General features: G+C 41.2%; 1 protein-coding gene and 2 pseudogenes across 2 annotated transcripts in view; all 3 read left to right on the forward strand.

Moving 5' to 3' along the window:
- CD80 (CD80 molecule) overlaps positions 1–21,379 on the forward strand; it is a 42,930-nt gene that overhangs the window by 20,075 nt on the left and 1,476 nt on the right. Inside the window, exons 4-8 of one of the 2 annotated variants that reach the window (XM_050778755.1) lie at positions 459–740; positions 8,289–8,384; positions 10,420–10,528; positions 12,438–14,544; positions 19,764–21,049. In XM_050778755.1, the coding sequence (XP_050634712.1) occupies positions 459–740; positions 8,289–8,384; positions 10,420–10,490 (449 nt within the window). In that variant the 3' untranslated portion in view covers positions 10,491–10,528; positions 12,438–14,544; positions 19,764–21,049. Of the gene's footprint in view, positions 1–458; positions 741–8,288; positions 8,385–10,419; positions 10,529–12,437; positions 14,545–19,763; positions 21,050–21,379 lie in introns of those variants that run through there. The other variant, XM_050778754.1, reaches the window with a different exon arrangement.
- On the forward strand, positions 6,548–7,473 carry LOC126947752 (cysteine and glycine-rich protein 2-like; annotated as a pseudogene).
- LOC126947751 (endogenous retrovirus group K member 5 Gag polyprotein-like) lies at positions 14,538–15,691 on the forward strand (annotated as a pseudogene).

Here is a 21,379-nt window from a genome sequence, read left to right on the forward strand (position 1 = left end):
CATAACTATTAATGATTAATAGGAAGTTGCAAGTTATCTCTCATTTTATCATTCCTGTTTTGTTTTGTTGTTTTTGAGATGAAGTCTTGTTCTTTTGCGCAGGCTGGAGTGAAGTGGTACGATCTCGGCTCACTGCAACTTTCACCCTCCAGGTTCAAGCAATTCTCCTGCCTCAGCCCCCTGAGTAGCTGGGATTATAGGTGTCTGCCACCATGGCTGGTTAATTTTTGTATTTTTAGTAGAGATGGGGTTTTGCCATATTGGCCAGGCTGGTCTCAAACTCCTGACCTCAGGTGATCCACCTGCCTTGGCCTCCCAAAGTGCTGGGATTACAGGCGTGAGCCACTGCGACTGGCCTTAATCAACTCTTATTAAAGCTAGAAAATTATTTAAAAATAAACCTCTACACACATAGGTTTGTAACTATATGTAATTATATATTCTTGTTCTTTCTTTAGCTGACTTCCCTACACCTAGTATAACTGACTTTGAAATTCCACCTTCTAACATTAGAAGGATAATTTGCTCAACCTCTGGAGGTTTTCCAGAGCCTCACCTCTCCTGGTTGGAAAATGGAGAAGAATTAAATGCCATCAGCACAACAGTTTCCCAAGATCCTGAAACTGAGCTCTATACTGTTAGCAGCAAACTGGATTTCAATATGACAACCAATCACAGTTTCATGTGTCTCATCAAGTATGGACATTTAAGAGTGAATCAGACCTTCAACTGGAATACACGTAAGTGACATTGTTCTGGGGAGTTTCTACTATATCGAATCTAAAAAGACAATATAGTCGTGTGTCATTTAATGATGTGGATACATTTTGAGAAATGCATCATTAGGCAATTCTGCCACTGTCTGAACATCAGAGTAGACTTACATAAACCTAGATGGTGTAGCCTACTGCACACCTAGGCTACATGGTATAGCCTAGTGCTTGAGGCTACACACCTGTACAGCATGTTACTATACTGAATACATAGGCAGTTGTAATACAATAAGTATTTGTGTATCTAAGCATATGTAAACACAGGAAAGGTACAGTAAAAATACAGTATTATAATTTTATGGGACTACCATCATATATGCGGTAGGTCATTGAAAACATTGTTATGTGGCACATTCCTGTAACTCAGCCAGATACATTTTAGAATTGTCATATTTACTTTGATAGTATTTTATAGTATTTTTAGATACACAAATGACCATGTCCTATTATGACTTATTAAAGTCACTGTGAGGGCTAAGCACAGTGGCTCACGCCTGTAATCCCAGCAGTTTGGGAGGCTGAAGTGGGAGGATCACTTGAGCCCAGGAGTTCAAGACCAGCCTGGGAAGCATGATGAGACCCTGACTCTATGAAACATTTAAAAAATTAGTCGGGCTTGGTGGCACATACGTGTAGTCCCAGGTACTCGAGAGGGTAAGGTGGGTGGCTTACTTGAGCCCAGGTGTTCAAAGTTGCAGTGATCTATGATCATGCCACTGAACTCCAGCCTGGGCAACAGAGCGAGACTCTGTCTCTAAAAGAAATAAATAAAATAATTTTTAAAATAAATTTAAAAAATAAAGTCACTGTGCAAGGTGTGATAATGTTACTAATTTTCTTTTTATTTTATTTTTTTGAGACCACCTCACCCTGTTGCCCAGGCGGGAGTGCAGTGGCACAACCTCCGCCTTCCGGGTTCAAGCAATTCTTCTGCCTCAGCCTCCCCAATAGCTGGGATTACAGGTGCCAGCCACCACCCTCGGCTGATTTTTTCTATCTTTGGTAGAGATGGGTTTCACCATGTTGGCCAGGCTGGTCTTGAACTCCTGACCTCGTGACCCACCCACCTCAGCCTCCCAAAGTGCTGCGATTATAGGCATGAGCCACTGTGCCTGGCCTTATTTTCTTGTAATAAATATTCTAAAATTTATATATACTAATAACCACTATCCATCATCTTAAAAAGTTATTGTAACAATATTGTTATTGAAAGTATTAAAATGTGCCCTTTGGAATTGCCCTTAGGGATTTGGTACTTTCTTTTAGGGCATGCCACCCACATGGTTCCATGGTACCAAACAACTGTTTTTTTTTTGTTTTGTTTTGTTTTTTTGTGGGTGAATGTGCTTTTTAAGAACTATTGGTTCCTTCTGAACCAAGTCTGGGAAAGGTGAGTGACAAACTCCTTGAAGACAACGCCTGAAAAGAGGTCATTTTGGAGCAAATATTTTACCCTACTGGTAGTAAACTCAGAGAATTCTCTTTCCCCAAGAGGTGAAATCACTTGAAAATATAAAATGAAATCGTTGGGTTTCCATGAATATATGCATCTTAGGCCTATAATGGCTTAAGATGGCTTACAAGGTGAACTCAGATGCTCAAAATATTAATACTTGTTTAAATTGTATGGCTGATCATACAGAAGCCCACAGTCTCTCTCCTACCCCTAGCCCCACTCCCAAGGATAGGTTTTGTGACTATAGTAAGAAACAATACACTGAGTTTGATATACAGTTGCACATAAGTATATAGCACAATATATATTATATAGTATGTCTTTACTTATAGTTGTGAAGTGGATAATTTATTTTAGATGGTCTAGTAATTCATGCTAGTATATGATTTACTCTAGATCTTTCAGTGTTACAGCAGATTCTTTTTTTTGGGGGGGACGGAGTCTCGCTCTGTTGCCCAGGCTGGAGTGCAGTGGCGTCATCTCGGCTCACTGTGACCTCTGCCTCCCAGATTCAAGCAATTCTCCTGCCTCAGCCTCCTGTGTAGCTGGGACTATAGGTGCCGGCCACCACGCATGGCTAATTTTTGTATTTTTAGTAGAGACGGGGCTTCACTATGTTGGTCAGGCTGGTCTCAAACTCCTGACCTTAGGTGATCCGCCCACCTCAGCCTCCCAAAGTGCTGGGATTATAGGTGTGAGCCACCGCGCCCAGCTACAGCAGATTCCTTATTTTCCTCAATGAGATAAAATTTCGTGGGAAAATTAGGTCAACTATAAACCAAACATTGACATGACTATTGATACTCCAAACTTATCAGTCTCAGTCATCTTTTATGTGTTGTAAAAATTTTATTAAAATGAGGCTTCAATCATAAAGATAGTTTATTAAGTCTCTATTTTTACCTTCTTGTTATAGAATTATTTAACGAATTTTATATTATTCTGATTGAAGGTAGAAAACAGTAGAGTCCTGATTATTAAATCAGTAATACTAGCTTGAACTGCATTTTGATTTGGACATTATTTATATTGGAATATGGATATATGTGACATTCTAGGACAGGGGTTGGCAAATTTTTTCTGAATAGAGCCAGATAGTAAATATTTTAAGCTTTGCAGTCACAGTCTCTGTTGCAACAAGTCAGTTCTGCTGGTTGTAGCATGAAAGCAGCCACAGACAAGACATAAATGTTCCAACAAAATTTCGTTCTTTCTTTCTTTGCTTTTTTTTTTTTTTGGAGACAGAATTTCGCTCTCATTGCCCAGGCTGGAGTGCAATGGTGTGGTCTCGGCTCACTGCAACCTCTGCCTCCTAGGTTCAAATGATTCTTCTGCCTCAGCCTCCCAAGTAGATGGGATTACAGGTGCCTGCCACCACAATTGGCTAATTTATGTATTTTCTTAGTGGAGATGGGGTTTCACCATGTTGGCCAGGCTGGTCTCGAACTCCTGACCTGGCTGGTCTCGAACTCCTGACCTCAGGTGATCCATCTGCCTCAGCCTCTCAAAGTGATTACAGGCGTGAGCCACCACGCCCAGCCACAAAATTTCATTTTTAAGAACAGGTGGCAGGACAGGTTTGGCCCATGTGCTATAGTTTGCTAACTTAAAGATTTTGTGGTTGGAGAGCTTTGGTGTATAAATGTCTGAAATCTCATTAATTGGACTGTGTGGGGATTCTTTAGAATAAGATTCAAAAGCAAATAATGCATTTATGGGAGGTCAAGGGCTGACTGCACTTACAAATATACATTAGATGTACAGTTCATAGAAATGTTACAGGTCAATGTGAGTAAAGTTTTGACGTGAAAATGTATTAGTCTGTTTCCATGCTGCTGATAAAGACATACCCAACACTGGGCAACTTACAAAATAAAGAGGTTTAATTAGACTCACAGTTCCACGTGGCTGGGGAGGCCTCACAATCATGGCAGCAGGCAAGGAGGAGCAAGTCATGTCTTACATGGATGGCAGCAGCTAAAAAGAGAGCTTGTTATAAGGAAACTCCTGTTTTTAAAACTATCAGATCTCGTAAGACTCATTAATTATCACAAGGACAGAGCAGGAAAGACTCGCCCCCATAATTCAGTCACTTCCCACTGGGTTCCTCCCATGACATGTGGAAACTGTGGGAGTTATAATTCAAGATGAGATTTGGGTGGGGAAACAGCCAAACCGTATCAGTAAATAACTGGTCTGGAAAAAAAAAAAAGCCCAAATATATTAATTAAGCAGATTGGGCATATGATTCTTTTTAGTGTAGTCCCACCAAATTTGTTTTCCCTTGATAAACTGGAAGGAGATAAATCTAGGAGAGTCATACTCATGGTATCTAATAAGCTACATGTGCAGATGCCCTCACACAGCTGTGCACCTTGGATTCTGGGTCTGCCCCTGTGGGGTGTTACCAGGTTTCTAACAGGTGTCATGACAGACCTGGCTTGCTGCTACCGAGGCCTCCCTCTTTCCCTCACACACATACTCTCTCTAGGTTGAATGAGGCTTGTGGATGGGTGTGGAGTGGAAGCCAGGAATGAGCTGAAGCCTGTGAAACTTCTAGACGCCCAAGATAACAGCAATGGCTTGTTATTTTTTGTGTCATTCTAATCTGTAGAGGTCAACTCTTATAATCACTTGATGTCTCTATGCAATCTGGTGTTTTAGAGAAAAAAGAAAAACCAACTCTCCTATCTTTAAGTGGTAGATACACTATGATTAAACAGGTGTTTTAGAATGATTACTGTGACAGCAATGTGCAGGAATTATTAGAGCCTAGGAAACCTGAGGCAAAGAGACCGGTTTGCAGGCTACTAAGTGGGAGATGAGAAAAATCTCAGCTAAGGCAGTTGCTGCAAGAGATTTGGGAAAAAGCAGTAAGTTCCAGAGATATTCTGAATATAGAACAGAAAATACATGGGAGACTACTGGGAAGTGAGCACAAAGAAAATACCACACTCTTATTTGGGTAACTAAATGGTATTGTTATTCACTGAAATGGGAGAATACAGGCGGTAGATATGATCTGGAAAGCATGCAGTAAATTCAGTTTTAATCAAGTGGAGATTCTGGCATCCATCCAATATATAAATTTAAAAATCAGATGACATTTTTGTTTTTTTCTTTGTCTTTTTCTGAGATGGAGTCTTACTCTGTCACCCAGACTGGAGTGCAGTGGCGTGATCTCAAATCATTGCAACCTCTGCCTCCTTGGTTCAAGCAATTCTCTTTTTGTTTTTTTTTTCTCTGAGACGGAGTTTTGCTCTGTGGCCCAGGCTGGAGTGCAGTGGCATGATCTCAGCTCACTGTAAACTCCACTTCCCAGGTTCACACCATTCTCCTGCCTCAGCCTCCCGAGTAGCTGGGACTACAGGTGCCCGCCATCACGCCCGGCTAATTTTTTGTATTTTTAGTAGAGACGGGGTTTCACCATGTTAGCCAGGATGGTCTCAATCTCCTGACCTCGTGATCCGCCTGCCTCAGCCTCCCAAAGTGCTGGGATTACAGGCGTGAGCCACCACGCCCGGCCTCAAGCAATCCTCTTGCTTCAGCCTCCCGAGTACCTGGGATTGTAGGCATGCACCTCCATGCCCCGATAAGTTTTTGTATTTTTAGTAGAGACACGGTTTCACTATGTTGGCCAGGCTGGTCTCAAACTCCTGACCTCAGGTGATCTGCCCACCTTGGCCTACCAAAGTGCCGGAATTACAGGTGTGAGCCACTGCACCCGGCCTCAAATGGCATTTCAAATCTTGGGTGTGGAGGATATAACCCAGGAAGACTGGGGCCAGGAAGGGCAAAATGGGACCACAAACAGAACTATGGGAACAACAATAATTAGAGGACAAGAAGAGGAAGAAAAGTCTTCGAAGCAAAGCCTTCAGAGAAAACTGAGTGCAACAAACAGAAACAGAAGGATGTGGTGTCACAGAAGTCCAAGAAGGAGAAGATTCCAACTGGCCAAATGCTGATGAGAAGTCCAATAAGAGAAATAATAAAACTAGGCCAGGCGCAGTGGCTCACGCCTGTAATCCCAGCACTTTGGGAGGCCGAGACGGAAGGATCACCTGAGGTCAGGAGTTTGAAACCAGCCTGGCCAACATGGGGAAACCCTGACTCTACTGAAAATACAAAAATTAGCTGGGTATGGCGGCATGCCCCTGTAATCCCAGCTACTTGGGAGGCTGAGGCAGAAGAATTGCTTGAACTTGGGAGGCAGAGACTGCAGTGAGCTGAGGTCGCATTACTGCACGCCTGGCCTGGGGAGCAGAGTGAAACTCCATCTCAAATAAATAAATAAATAAATACATAAATTAAAAAAAAAAACTTACCACTAGGTTTGGTAATCAGAAAAGTAAAAACAGAGATCTTGGACTCCCTGGTCCCTGGACCCTGTCTCCAGCCCAGCCTTGCTAGCTCCGCATCTGGTGCATGCTCCTGCCTCTGACTCAATGGTTTGCAGGAAAAATTTAGAGAGCACAACAGTGGCAATTCACAATGAAGAGATCTACTGCAAATCCTGCTATGGAAAGGAATATGGGCCAAAAGGCTATGGTTATGGCCAGGGCGCTGGCACGCTTAACATGGCGAGAGGCTGGGCATCAAGCCAGAGTGTTCAGCCTCACAGGCCTACAACAAATCCAAACACTTCTAAATTTGCTCAGAAATCTGGAGGTGCTGAGAACTGTTCCAGATGTGGGGACTCGGTATATGCTGCCGAGAAGATAATTGGAGCTGGAAAGCCCTGGCACAAAAACTGTTTCTGATGTGCAAAGTGTGGGAAGAATCTTGAATCAACAACTCCACTGAAAAAGAAGGTGAAATCTATTGTAAAGGATGCTATGCAAAGAACTCTGGGCCCAAGGGATTTGGCTATGACCAAGGAGCAGGGGCTCTTGTTCATGCCCAGTAAGGTGTAAACCCAGAACTAAGCATCACACACTGATAATCTCTTCGTTATCTAGGCACAGATAATCTTTAACACTAAACTACTGTGAAATTCTACCAGCATTGAGTACTGTATATTACCCTGTACTTGGATAGGCTGGCTAACTCAGAGGGAGAGAGCACTGTATCGTACCATTTTGCTTTATTCACCAGCATTTTTGGGGAACATTTCTTTTATGTTTTAAATAAAACTTCAGCATGGGAAAAAAAAAAAGGAAAAACAATAAGTTACTAAATATTCATTTATTTGTAAGCCATTTCAGAGAAACCAGATGAGCTGCTATAATTTGTGTCCCTGCCCTTTTTCCAGATGTTGCTAACTATTCTTCAAAGCAGCTGAAGAATAAACAGTGTAGCTGCTGCTCCTGATCTGGAGGCATGGACCAGCAGCACCATATCCACCAACACCTTTCTCCTCTCCACCCTCATCCTTCCTGTGTACTTCTTGTGCTCTGTGGGACTGAAACTACAGCTGATAACCTTCAGAGCTCTCTTCTAGGATGGTCCCACCTAATACCAAGCCATATCCACACTTAGTTCTTTGCTGGACTTGTTCTGTATTTCCAGTAGCTCTAGGCTAGAGGGTGAAAAACCTGTACCCGAAAGTGAATGCAAAGTGGCTCCTGTGAATGCACAGTAGCTCCTTAGGGCAGCTACTGTGAGGTAAGGATGTGTGTGATGTGTATGTGTTGAGAGACAATATGGTAGGAGAAAGGGAGAAGGCATGACAGAGCTAGAGAAGGAAAAATAAAGTATACATAGAACACAACATCAACCAGTTAGTAGTAATACATAGTTATAATCAGCTATAAAAGTGAGATATTACAAGATGGCTTGTAAAAGATTTCCTTAAAATCTTCCTTATATCAACTTAACTCAGTAAATGCAGACATTCAAAGTGCCTTTTTCACTTTTAGTATCTGACATCTGATATATTAGTTGCCCACAAGTATGTGCCTGATTGAAGAATTATGCAAGAAAAATGCTAGCAGCTGCATACTGGAGAGGTGACCAGACAAAGAATACTCCACAGTTGCATCAATAGAAAAGGCACAGAATGAATATCAGGCAGTAGGAAACACATTACAGCTGACATTATTCTTTTCCCTCCACAGCCAAGCAAGAGCATTTTCCTGATAACCTGCTCCCATCCTGGGCCATTACCCTAATCTCAGTAAATGGAATTTTTGTGATATGCTGCCTGACCTACTGTAAGTACTATCATACTATCATCCTGATCTCAATTCTGGAAGATCAAACTTTATTAGCATGGTTCAGCAGCTCTCTGAGATTTTAGCCTATTCTCTCTCATATTTACAGAAAGTCTATGGAAACATTAGCATCTCCTTTACTTGTCTCAGTAAGTTCTGTTCATTCACTGGACATTTTCTGACACCTCCTACACGTGTGGCACTCTACTAGGCATTGGAATTACAGAGCTAAGAAGTCGCTGCCCTCAAGACACATTCTAGTTTAGTCCATCTATTTTTTCCTTAACTTCATATATTTTTGGAGACTGGGGTTTGCTAACTAATTTGAAAATGTTTCTGATGCTAAATGATATTCTAATTTTTTTTAAGGGCTAGTCAATTTGGCAGGTGAGTTGTTAAACACTCCTTAGTGAATTCCAACTTCCATGGCCACCATCCTTCTGATACTCTAATTTTGATTTGGAGTTAGAGAAAAGGCAAATTGACAAATTTTGGGGCCAAGAATCATTTTCTTGGAGGAGGGCAAGATGCACTGATACAGTCGAGAAACTACATGGCTACAGGTGATCCTACCAATTCTCAGTTCTTGGGCCGGGCAAGGTGGCTCACGCTTGTAATCCCAGAACTTTGGGAGGCCAAGGTAGGTGGATCACTTAAGGTCAGGAGTTTGAGACCAGCCTGGCCAACATGGTGAAACCTCCGTCTCTACTAAAAATTCAAAAATTAGCCAGGCATGGTGGTGTGCACTTGTAGCCCCAGCTACTTAGGAGGCTGAAGCAGAAGAATCGCTTGAACCCAAGAACCCAGGAGGCGGAGACTGCAGTGAGCCAAGATCACGCCATTGCACTCCAGCCTGGGCGACAGAGTGAGATTCCATCTCAAAAAACAAACACACACATTTTCAGTTCTTTTTTTTTTTTTTTTTTTTTTTTTGAGATGGAGTCTCACTCTGTCACCCAGGCTGGAGTGTAGTGGCCCAATCTCTGCTCACTGCAGCCTCCACCTCCCAGGTTCAAGCAATTCTCCTTCCTCAGCCTCCTGAGTAGCTGGGATTATAGGTATGTGCTGCCACACCGGCTAGTTTTTTTTTTTTGTTTGTTTGTTTTTTGTATTTTTAGTAGAGATGGGGTTTCACCGTGTTGGCCAGGATGGTCTTGACCTCCTGACCTCGTTATCCGCCCGCCTTGGCTTTCCAAAGTGCTAGGACTTCTTGTCTTTGTAATTTCAGTGCCTGGTAGAGTGCCACACACATAGGTGTCTGGAAAAATGTCAATTTTCTCAGTTCTTTAGAATACATTTTTGGATGAAAGATCAGGAGTGGCTGATGAAAGAAGAGATTTCTAAGATATTTTACCCTATGAATTTACACTTTGGGTGTTAGACATATGCTGCCCTCAATCTCTATGATTAAATGAAGAGGAACTGCTAGTTCTATGGTCTGAAATAAGGCCATAATCACTATGAAGGGGTACCAATTCTTCTTTGAGTAGAAATCATGTACGCTGATCAAATAAAATTGGAAGATCAACATCTGCTGATTTTCCCAGGATTTAGCACCAAAAAAACCCCAAAGCTCAGTGAATTCCTTAGAGAGTATGTGCTGTTAACAACTTATCCCAAGGGTAGGATAAAGAGGTCTGGTGGGCTCAAGGATGTTTCTAATACCAACTATCCAGTGTTACCCCTTTAATTCAGGGGTTCTCATCCTCAACATTATTGGCATTTTGGGCAAGATAATTCTTTGTTTTGGAGTGCTGTTCTGTGCACTGTAGGATGTTTAGCAGCTTCCTTAGCCTCTAATCACTACATGCCAGTAGCACTCCTTGCCCGTTGTGACAACCAAAAATATCCCCAAGCATTGCCAAATGTCCCCTTGACAAAGAGATGAAGAGGTAGGTTGTAAATCACCCCTGATGTAAGAACCACTGCTCCAGTTCTAAGTCAGTCTGAAGCCTTGCTAAAGTAAATATTAATATATGGGCACAATTCAAGGGAAACTCACTAATCATTTTTATTGTTTGTTCTTGTCTCCAAGGTTTTGCCCCAAGATGCAGAGAGAGAAGAAGGAATGAGACATTGAGAAGGGAAAGTGTACGCCCTATATAACCGTATCGGCAGAAGCAAGGGGCTGAAAAGATCTGAAGGTAGCCTCCGTCATCTCTTTGGGGATACATGGATCATGGGGATCATGAGGCAGTGTTCCCTTACTCTTAGTAGTAAATTTAAGCTGTTTTACCTACTACCTCACCTTCCCAAAAATCTTTTGGATTAAGCTGGACAGTTATAAGATGGCTGGCATCCCTCTCCTTTCTCCCCATATGTAATTTGCTTAATGCAACCTCTTCTTTTGCCATGTTTCCATTCTGCCATCTTGAAATATTCCCCTGTCAGCCAATTCAATGTCTGTCATTACCTATTAAACACTAATTGAGTTTGTCTTGAATATTCCTGTGGTAACTTCTTATTCTGATCATTCATTTTTCCCTATATCTCTCAGTATTGATGGACATGGGTTGGGGCCACTTTGTATTAATATGGTAACGTTTTCATTGGTTTCTCTGCCTCTTACTAACAGACTCATCCTACTGACCAATCATGGAGCCAAATTTCATAAAGAATTACTCTGTCATGTCATTTTCCCACTCAAAAACTCAGAAGAGACCCCCGTGCCTACAGGAAAAGCTTCAAAGCTTTTTAACTTTCTACATTCCACCTGATCTCTTGTCTAAACACCCTTGAGTTCTGTCAGTTGTTCCTCACATGGCATGGTTTCCAGAGCCTCACATGAATGGGGAAAACGGAACCCAAGACTTTAGATTTGGTCTTAATGACTCTACATACAATGAGATAATTATTATCTGGGGTCTGGAATGTCCATTCTGTTAATAGATCCTAACACAGCACTAGCTTTAGTGAGTCACAAATCCCCAGGTATTTTCATGCAAGAGAAACTTACATGGGACATTAGAATCCAAGAGACTGATACCAGGTCTAAGGTAGTTACAAGCCTCCCTAAACAGTTCAGCTTTGACTTGTGAAGATTGGAGTAACACCAGTATAAGAAACTAGTCTACAAAATTATCTTTAAAAATAAAAGAAAGCAAGAATTGTCCTGGGCAGGAGGGGGAAATAGAAATAAAAATGAAAAATAATACCTGAGACTTATACAACAGGTTGTTTTGCAAAAACACGATTTCATCTTAGTCTTATAAAAATCTCTATGAGCAAGATCTATTTCCATTTTATGGGAGAGAAACCAGAGGCTCCCAGAGGTTAACTAATTTGCTTGTAAGGTCATACAGAGGAGGAATAAAACCAAGATTCAAACTGGACATCAAGTTCAGGTTCCTTTCCCTACAACCTGCCAGCCTATACATATTTTCCTCCAAGGCAGTCTCTCAACTTCCTATCCTGTTTTTTCACTGCCACTGAATGCTTGCTCACTCCTCAGAATGTCCTTTCCAGGATGTTGCTGTGGCTCAGTTCTGTCATTATTTTCTTGACTTTCTATCTAAAAAGTCTTCTGCTCAGTCTGCTGATACTTCAGAATGAAGCCATGTATCCAATCTTCTACACAAGGCCTTCTGTGGCCATCTTATCCAGCTCAAGCAGTTCCACCTGTAGAGCACATCTCATACCACTAGCATAGGTTGATTTTCATGTACCACATCTTCCTTCCATCCTTTACCGGACTGTATGTAGGCTTACTGAGAAAAGCAACCATGCCTGATAGCCCCATACATAGAATCTGAGTACCTTCATCAAGCATGTGGTCGTTTAGTAATAGCTGGTAATAACTAAACATTTGCCTGATCAGTATTTCATGTGATAAAAATCGCCAGAGTAGTTTTAAGTTCTCTCATAATTTAGCTCTCCCTTCATATTCTTCAGCTATCAAGGTTACTATGTACAAGTTGGGAATACCCTTGATCTTGAGATTAAAATCTAAATTAAGAGATTAACATTAAAATTTATATGTATGTGGATATATAAATTTAAGATGTTCTCCTCCTTTGCCAATATAGGGTTTGATGTAATCATTTGTTTTCTCAGGTCCCAGCTCCGTTTGCAATTGACCTCTTCTGGGAACTTCTTCAGATGGACAAGATTACCCCACCTTGCCCTTTATATATCTGTTCTTAGATGCTTCTTCACTTCAGTTGCTTTGCAGGAAGTGTCTAGAGGAATATGGTGGGCACAGAAGTAGCTGTGGTGACCTTGATCAACAGGTTTTGAAATGCAGAATTCTTGAGTTCTAGAAGGGACTTTAGAGAATACCAGTGTTATTAATGACAAAGGCACTGAGGCCCAGGGAGGTGACCAGAATTATAAAGGCCAGAGCCAGAACCCAGATGTCCTAACTCTGGTGCTCTTTCATCAGTTTGACTGTGGCCTGTTAACTGGTGTATACATATACATGTCAGGCAAAGTGCTGCTGGAAGTAGAATTTGTCCAATATCAGGTCAACTTCAGAGACTGTCTGATTTCCTAATGTCAGAGTAGATTTTATATTGCTGTTTACAAAAGCCCAATGCAATGCATAGGAAGTATGGCATGAACATCTTTAGAAGGCTAATGGAAATATTATTGGTGTTTACCCAGTATTCCATTTTTTTCATTGTGTTCTCTATTGTTGCTCTCTCACTCTCCCATGAGACACAGGAGAAAGTAGAACTATCCAAAACTAATTTCCTCTGACATGTAAGATGAATGATTTATGTACCTCAAAGCAGTAGTCAAGGAGGAAAGGGATAGTCCAAAGACTTAACTGGTTCATATTGGACTGATAATCTCTTTAAATGGCTTTATACTAGTTTCACCTCATTTGTAAACCATTTATGAGAAAGTTCTCATTTAAAATGAGATCATTGTTTACGGTGTACGCACTAAACAGTAAGCTATCTTCAAATGTCTAAGGTAGTAACTTTTCACATAGGGCCTCCTTAGATCCCTAAGATGGCTTTTCCTCCTTTTTATTTCTGGGTCTTTCCGACATCAGCAGAGAACTGGAAAGACATAGCCAACTGCTGTCATGTTACTCATGACTCCTTTCTCTAAAACTGCCTTCCACAATTCACAAGACCAGAAGTGGATGCTGTGGGGAAAAGAAAGGGAGATCAGACTTACTGTGTCTATATAGAAAGAAGTAGACATAAGAGACTCTATTTTCTGTATTTGAGATGCTGTTAATCTGTGACCCCACCCCCAACCTTGCCCTTGCAAGAGACATGTGCAGTGGTGACTCAAGGTTTAATGGATTTTGGGCTGTGCAGGGTGTGCTTTGTTAAACAAGTGCCTGAAGGCAGTATGCTTGTGAAAAGTCATCACCATTCTCTTAATCTCAAGTACCCAGGGACACGTACACTGCCAAAGGTCACAGGGACCTCTGCCTAGGAAAGCTAGATATTGTCCAAGGTTTCTCCCCATGTGACAGTCTGAAATATGGCCTCATGGGAAGGGAAAGACCTGACCGTCCCCAGCCTGACACCCGTGAAGGGTCTGTGCTGAGGAGGACTAGTATAAGAGAAAAAGAAGGCCTCCTGGCAGTTGAGATAGAGAAAAGCATCTGTCTCCTGCCTGTCCCTGGGCAATGGAACATCTCAGTGTAAAACCCGATTGTATGTTCTGTTTACTGAGAAAGGAAAAAACTGCCTCAGGGCTGAAGGTGGGATGTGCTAGTGGCAATGCTGCTCTTTATGCACTAAAAAGGTTTATGGAGATGTCTGCATATGCATATCAAGGCACAGCACTTTTCCTTAAACTTATTCATGTCACAGAGATCTTTATTCACATGTCTTACTGCTGACCTTCTCCCTACTATGATCCTATTATCCTGCCACTTCCCTTTTTCTAAGATGGTAAAGATAATGATCAATAAATACTGAGGGAACTCAGAGACCATGTGGGTCCTCTGTATGCTGAGTGCCGGTCCCCTGGGCCCACTTTTTTCTTTCTCTATACTTTGTCTCTGTGTCTCATTTCTTTTCTCAAGTCTCTCGTTCCACCTAACGAGAAATGCCCACAGGTGTGGAGGGGCAGGCCACCCCTTCATCTGGTGCCCGACGTGGGTGCTTTTCTCTAAGGTGAAGGTACGCTTGAGCTTGGTCATTGAGGACAAGTCGACGAGAGACTCCTGAGTATGTCTACAGTCAGCCTTGCGGTAAGCTTGTGCACTCGGAAGAACCTAGGGTTACAATGGGGCAAACTAAAAGTAAATATGCCTCTTATCGCAGCTTTATTAAAATTCTCTTAAAAAGAGGGGGAGTTAAAGTCTGTACCAAAAATCTAATTATACTATTTCAAACAATAGAACAATTTTGTCCATCATTTCCAGAACAGGGAACTTTAGAACTAAAAGATGGGAAAAAATTGGCAAAGAATTACAACAAGCAAGTAGGGAAGGTAAAATCATCCCACTTACAGTATGGAATGATTGGGTCATTATTAAAATAGCTTTAGAACCGTTTCAAACAGAAGATAGTGTTTCAGTTTCTGATGTCCCTGAAAGTTGTGCAGTAGATTGTGAAAAAGAGGCAGGGATAGAATCCTGGACAGGAACGGAAAGTTCACATTGTAAATGTGAATCAGAGCCGGTAATGGCTCGGTCAATGCAAAATGTTGGCGATAATCAATTACAGGAGGTGATAGATCCTGAAACGTTAAAATTAGAAGAAAAAGGTCCAGAATTAGCAGAGCCATCAGAGTCTAAACCACGATGGCCAACTCCTCTTACAGCAGCTCAGATGCCTGTAACTTTACAACCTCAAATGCAGGTTAAACAAGTACAAACTCCAAAAGAAGATCAAATAGAAAAAGATAGAGTCTCTGTCATGGCAATGCCAATCCAAATACAGTGTCCACAATATCAGCTGGTAGAAAATAAGACCCAGCCGCCAGTAGCCTATCAATAGTGGCCACCAGACAAACTTCAGTATCGGCTGCCCGCAGAAAATCCATATGGACAGCCAGGAATGTTTCCAGCGCCACAGGGCAGGGCGCTAAATCCTCAGCTGCCCACCATGGAACGTAATCCTACAGCACTGCCTAGTGGACGGAGTGGTGCATTACATAAAATTATTGATGAGGCAAGAAAATAAGGAGCTATTGAAGCGTGGCAATTCCCAGTAATATTAGAATCAAGACCACCTGGAGAAGGGGCCGAAGAGGGAGAGCCTCCCATAGCTGAAGCCAGATATGAGTCCTTTTCTATAAAAATGCTAAAAGAAAGAGGGAGTAAAACAGTATGGACCTGACTCTCCTCACATGAGAACATTATTAGATTCCATTGCTCATGGACATAGACTCATTCCTTATATTGGGAGATTCTGGCAAAATCATCACTCTCACTCTCTTAATTTTTACAATGTAAGACTTGGTGGATTGATGGGGCACAAGAATAGGTCCTAAGAAATATGACTGCCAATCCTCCAATTAACATAGACGTAGATCAACTATTAGGAACAGGTCAAAATTGGAGCACTGCTAAGTCAACAAGTAATAATGCCAAATGAGGCCATTGAGCAAATTAGGGCTATCTGCCTTAGGGCCTGGGAGAAAATCCAAGACCCAGGAACCGCCTGCCCCTCCTTCAATACAACAAGACAAGGCTCTAAAGAGCCCTACCCTGATTTTGTAGCAAGGCTTCAAGATGCTGCTCAAAAGTCAGTTACCGATGAGAATGCCTGAAAGGTCATAGTGGAGTTGATGGCGTATGAAAACGCCAATCCTGACTGTCAATCAACCATTAAGCCATTAAAAGGAAGGGTCCCAGCAGGATCAGATGTAATCTCAGAGTACGTTAAAGCCTGTGATGGAATTGGAGAGGCTATGCATAAAGCTATGCTTATGGCTCAAGCAATCACAGGAGTTACTTTAGGAGGACAAGTTAGAACATTTGGGGGAAAATGTTATAATTGTGGTCAAATTGGTCATCTAAAAAAGAATTGCCTAGTCTCAAATAAACAAAATATAACTACTCAAGCTACTACAACAGATAAAGAGCCACCTGGCCTATGTACAAGACGTAAAAAGGGAAAACATTGGGGTAATCAATGTCGTTCTAAATTTGATAAAAATGGGCAACCAGTCGGGAAACAGAGGAGGGCCAGCCTCAGGCCCCGCAACAAACTGGGGCATTCCCAATTCAGCCCTTTGTTCCCCAGGGTTTTCAGGAACAACCCCCACTGCCACAAGTGCCTCAGGGAATGAGCCAGTTATCACAATAGGCAATTATCCCCCCCACACAAGTGGCAGTGCAGCAGTAGATTTATGTACTATACAAGCAGTCTCTCTGCTTCCAGGGGAGCCTCCACAAAAAATCTCCACAGGGGTATACGGCCCATTGCCTGAGGGGACTGTAGGACTAATCTTAGGAAGATCAAGTTTAAATCTAAAGGGAGTTCAAATTCGTACTGGTGTGGTTGATTCAGACTATAAAGGCGAAATTCAATTGGTTATTAGTTCCTTAATTCCTTGGAGTGCCAGTCCAGGAGACAGGATTGCTCAATTATTACTCCTACCTTATATTAAAGTTGGAAACAGTGAGATAAAAAGAACAGGAGGGTTTGGAAGCACTGATCCTGTAGGAAAGGCTGCATATTGGGCAAGTCAGGTCTCTGAGAGCAGACCTGTGTGTAAGGCCATTATTCAAGGAAAACAGTTTGAAGGGTTAGTAGACACTGGAGCAGATGTCTCTGTCATTGCTTTAAATCAGTGGCCAGAAAATTGGCCTAAACAAAAGGCTGTTACAAGACTTGTCGGCGTAGGCACAGCTTCAGAAGTGTCTCAAAGTACAATGATTTTACATTGTTTAGGGCCAGATAATCAAGAAAGTACTGTTGAGCCAATGATTATTTCAATTCCTGTTAGTCTATGGGGTTAAGATTTGTTACAACAGTGGGGTGCAGAAATCATTATGCCTGCTCCATTATACAGCCCCATGAGTCAAAAAATCATGACTAAGATGGGATATATACCAGGAAAGGGAATGGGAAAAAATGAAAATGGCATTAAAGTCCCAATTGAGACTGAGAAAACTCAAGAAAGAAAAGGAATAGGGTATCCTTTTTAGGGGCGGCCACTGTAGAGCCTCCTAAACCCATTCCATTAACTTGGAAAACAGAAAAACCGGTATGGGTAAATCAGTGGCTGCTACTGAAACAAAAACTGGAGGCTTTACATTTATTAGCAAAGGAACAATTAGAAAAGGGACACACTGAGCCTTCATTCTTGCCCTGGAATTCTCCTGCATTTGTAATTCAGAAAAAATCAGGCAAATGGCATAACGGACTTAAGAGCCATAAATGCTGTAATTCAACCCATGGGGCCTCTCCAACCCAAGATGCCCTCCGCGGCCATGATTCCAAAAGACTGGCCTTTAATTATAATTGATCTAAAGGATTGCTTTTTTACCATTCCTCTGGCAGAGCAGGATTGTGAAAACTTTGCCTTTACTATACCAGCCGTAAATAATAAGGAACCAGCCACCAGGTTTCAGTGGAAAGTGTTACCTCAGGGAATGCTTCACAGTCCAACTATCTGTCAGACTTTTGTAGGTCAAGTCCTTCAAACAGTTAGAGACAAATTTTCAGATTGTTATATCATTCACTATATTGATGATATTTTATGTGCTACAGAAACAGACAAATGAATTGACTGTTACACTTTTCTGCAAGCAGAGGTTGCCAACGCAGGACTAACAATAGCATCTGATAAGATTCAAACCTCTACTCCTTTTCATTATTTAGGGATGCAGATAGAAAATAAAAAAATTAAGTCACAAAAAATAGAAGTAAGAAAAGACACATTAAAAACATTAAATGACTTTCAGAAATTGTTAGGCGATATTAATTGGATTCGGCCAACTCTAGGCATTCCTATTTATGCCATGTCAAATTTGTTCTCTATCCTAAGAGGAGACCCAGACTTAAATAGTAAAAGAATATTAACCCCAGAGGCAACAAAAAAAAATTAAATTAGTGGAAGAAAAACTTCAGTCAGCGCAAATAAGTAAAATAGCCCCATTCCAACTTTTGATTTTTGCTACTGCACATTCTCCAACAGGCATCATTGTTCAAAATACTGATCTTGTGGAGTGATCATTCCTTCCTCACAGTACAATTAAGACTTTTACATTGTACTTGGATCAAATAGCTACATTAATTGGTCAGGCAAGATTATAAATAATAAAATTCTGTGGTAATGACCTAGACAAAATAGTTGTTCCTTTAACCAAGGAACAAATTAGACAAGCCTTTATCAATTCTGGTGCATGGCAGATTGGTCTTGCTGATTTTGTGGGAATTATTGCTAATCATTACCCAAAACCAAAAATCTTCAGTTTTTAAAATTGACTACTTGGATTTTACCTAAAATTACCAGACATGAACCTTTAGAAAATGCTCTGACAGTATTTACTGATGGTTCCAGCAATGGAAAAGTGGCTTACACAGGGCCAAAAGAGCGAGTAATCAAAACTCAATATCAATCGGCTAAAAGGGCAGAGTTGGTTGCAGTCATTACAGTGTTACAAGATTTTAATCAACCTGTTAATATTGTATCAGATTCTGCAAATGTAGTACAGGCTACAAGGGATGTTGAGACAGCACTAATTAAATATAGCATGGATGCTCAGTTAAACCAGCTGTTCAATTTATTACAACAAACTGTAAGAAAAAGGAATTTCCCGTTTTATATTACTCATATTCGAGCACACACTAATTTACCAGGACCTTTAACTAAAACAAATGAACAAACTGACTTACTGGTATCCTCTGCATTCATAAAAGCACAAGAACTTCATGCTTTGACTCATGTAAATGCAGCAGGGTTAAAAAACAAATTTGATGTCACATGGAAACAGGCAAAAGATACTGTACAACATTGCACCCAGTGTCAAGTACTACACCTGCCCACTAAAGAGGCAGGAGTTAATCTCAGAGGTCTGTGTCCTAACGCATTATGGCAAATGGATGTCACACATGTACCTTCATTTGGAAAATAATCATATGTTCATGTAACAGTTGATACTTATTCACATTTCATATGGGCAACCTGCCAGACAGGAGAAAGTACTTCCCATGTTAAAAAGCATTTATTATCTTGTTTTGCTGTAATGGGAGTTCCAGAAAAAATTAAAACTGACAATGGACCAGGATATTGTAGTAAAGCTTCCCAAAAATTCTTAAATCACTGAAAAATTACACATATAACAGGAATTCCTTATAATTCCCAAAGACAGGCCATAGTTGAAAGAACTAATAGAACACTCAAAACTCAGTTAGTTAAACAAAAAGAAGGGGGAGACAATAAGGAGTATACCACTCCTCAGATGCAACTTAATCTAGCACTCTATACTTTAATTTTTTTAAACATTTATAGAAATCAGACTACTACTTCTGCAGAGCAATATCTTACTGGTAAAAAGAACAGTCCACATGAAGGAAAACTGATTTGGTGGAAAGATAACAAAAATAAGACATGGGAAATAAGGAAGGTGATAACCTGGGGAAGAGGTTTTGCTTGTGTTTCACCAGAAGAAAATCAGCTTCCTGTTTGGATACCCACTAGACATTTGAAGTTCTACAATGAACCCATCAGAGATGCAAAGAAAAGCGCCTCCACGGAGTCGGAAACACCGCAATCGAGCACCATTGATTTGCAAGATGAACAAAGTGGTGATATCAGAAGAACAGATGTGTGGGAAGTCAGGGACCCTGAACGGACGGACCCGCTGAAGCCACAGCAGAAAAACATAAAATGTGAAGATTTCATGGACATTTATTAGTTCCCCAAATTAATACTTTTATAATTTCCTATGTCTGTCTTTACTTTAATCTCTCAATCCCATCATCTTCTTTGTAAGCTGAGGAGGATATATGTCACTTCAGGACCCTGTGATGATTGCGTTAACTGCACAAATTGTTTGTAGAGCATGTGTGTTTGAACAATATGAAATCTGGACATCTTGAAAAAAGAACAGGATACCAGCAATGTTCAGGGAACAAGGGAGGTAACCTTGAACTGGCCGCCAGTGAGCTGGATGGAACAGAGCCATATTTCTTCTCTTTTAAAAAGCAAATAGGAGAAATATCACTGAATTCTTTTTCTCAGCAAGGAACATCCCTGAGAAACAGAATGCACTTTGAGGGTAGGCCTATAAACGACCCCCTTGGAAGTGTGCCGCCTTTTACGGTAGAAGCCAAAGGGATGAAATAAGCCCCGGTCTACTGTAGTGCTCCCAGGCTTATTAGGATGAGGAAATTCCCGCCTAATAAATTTTGGTCACACAGGCTGTCTGCTGTCAAACCCTGTTTCCTGATAAGATGCTATCAATGACAAAGTGTGCCCAAAATTTCATTAGCATTTTCAGTTTTAATTTTAATTTTAACGCCATCCTGTGGTCCTGTGATCTCATCCTGCCTCCACTTGCTTTGTGATATTTTATTACCTTGTGAAGTATGTGATCTCTGTGTTGGTAGCAGAAACTGAGGCAATTGCAGGAGTTGCTGATGGCCTCACAAATCTTAACCCTGTCACTTCGGTTAAGACCATGTAAAGTACTACTATTGTAAATTTCACATTAATCCTTGTGTGCCTGTCTGCTGTTAGTCTGCAGGTATACCCAAGTTCCAAAGAGACAGCGACCATCGAGAACGAGCCATGATAACAATCACCATTGTTATGCTGAAATCACCATTGTTTTGCTGAAAAGAAAAGGGGGACATGTGGGGAAAAGAAAGAGAGATCAGACTGTTACTGTGTCTATATAGAAAGAAGTAGACATAAAAGACTCCATTTTGTTCTGTATTTGAGATGCTGTTAATCTGTGACCCCACCCCCAACTCTGTCCTTGCAAGAGACATGTGCTGTGGTGACTCAAGGTTTAATGGATTTTGGGCTGTGCAGGGTGTGCTTTGTTAAACAAGTGCCTGAAGGCAGTATGCTTGTGAAAAGTCATCACCATTCTCTTAATCTCAAGTACCCAGGGACACGTA

Source organism: Macaca thibetana, chromosome 2 (assembly GCF_024542745.1).
Source record: "Macaca thibetana thibetana isolate TM-01 chromosome 2, ASM2454274v1, whole genome shotgun sequence".
Taxonomy (NCBI): Eukaryota; Metazoa; Chordata; class Mammalia; order Primates; family Cercopithecidae; genus Macaca; species Macaca thibetana.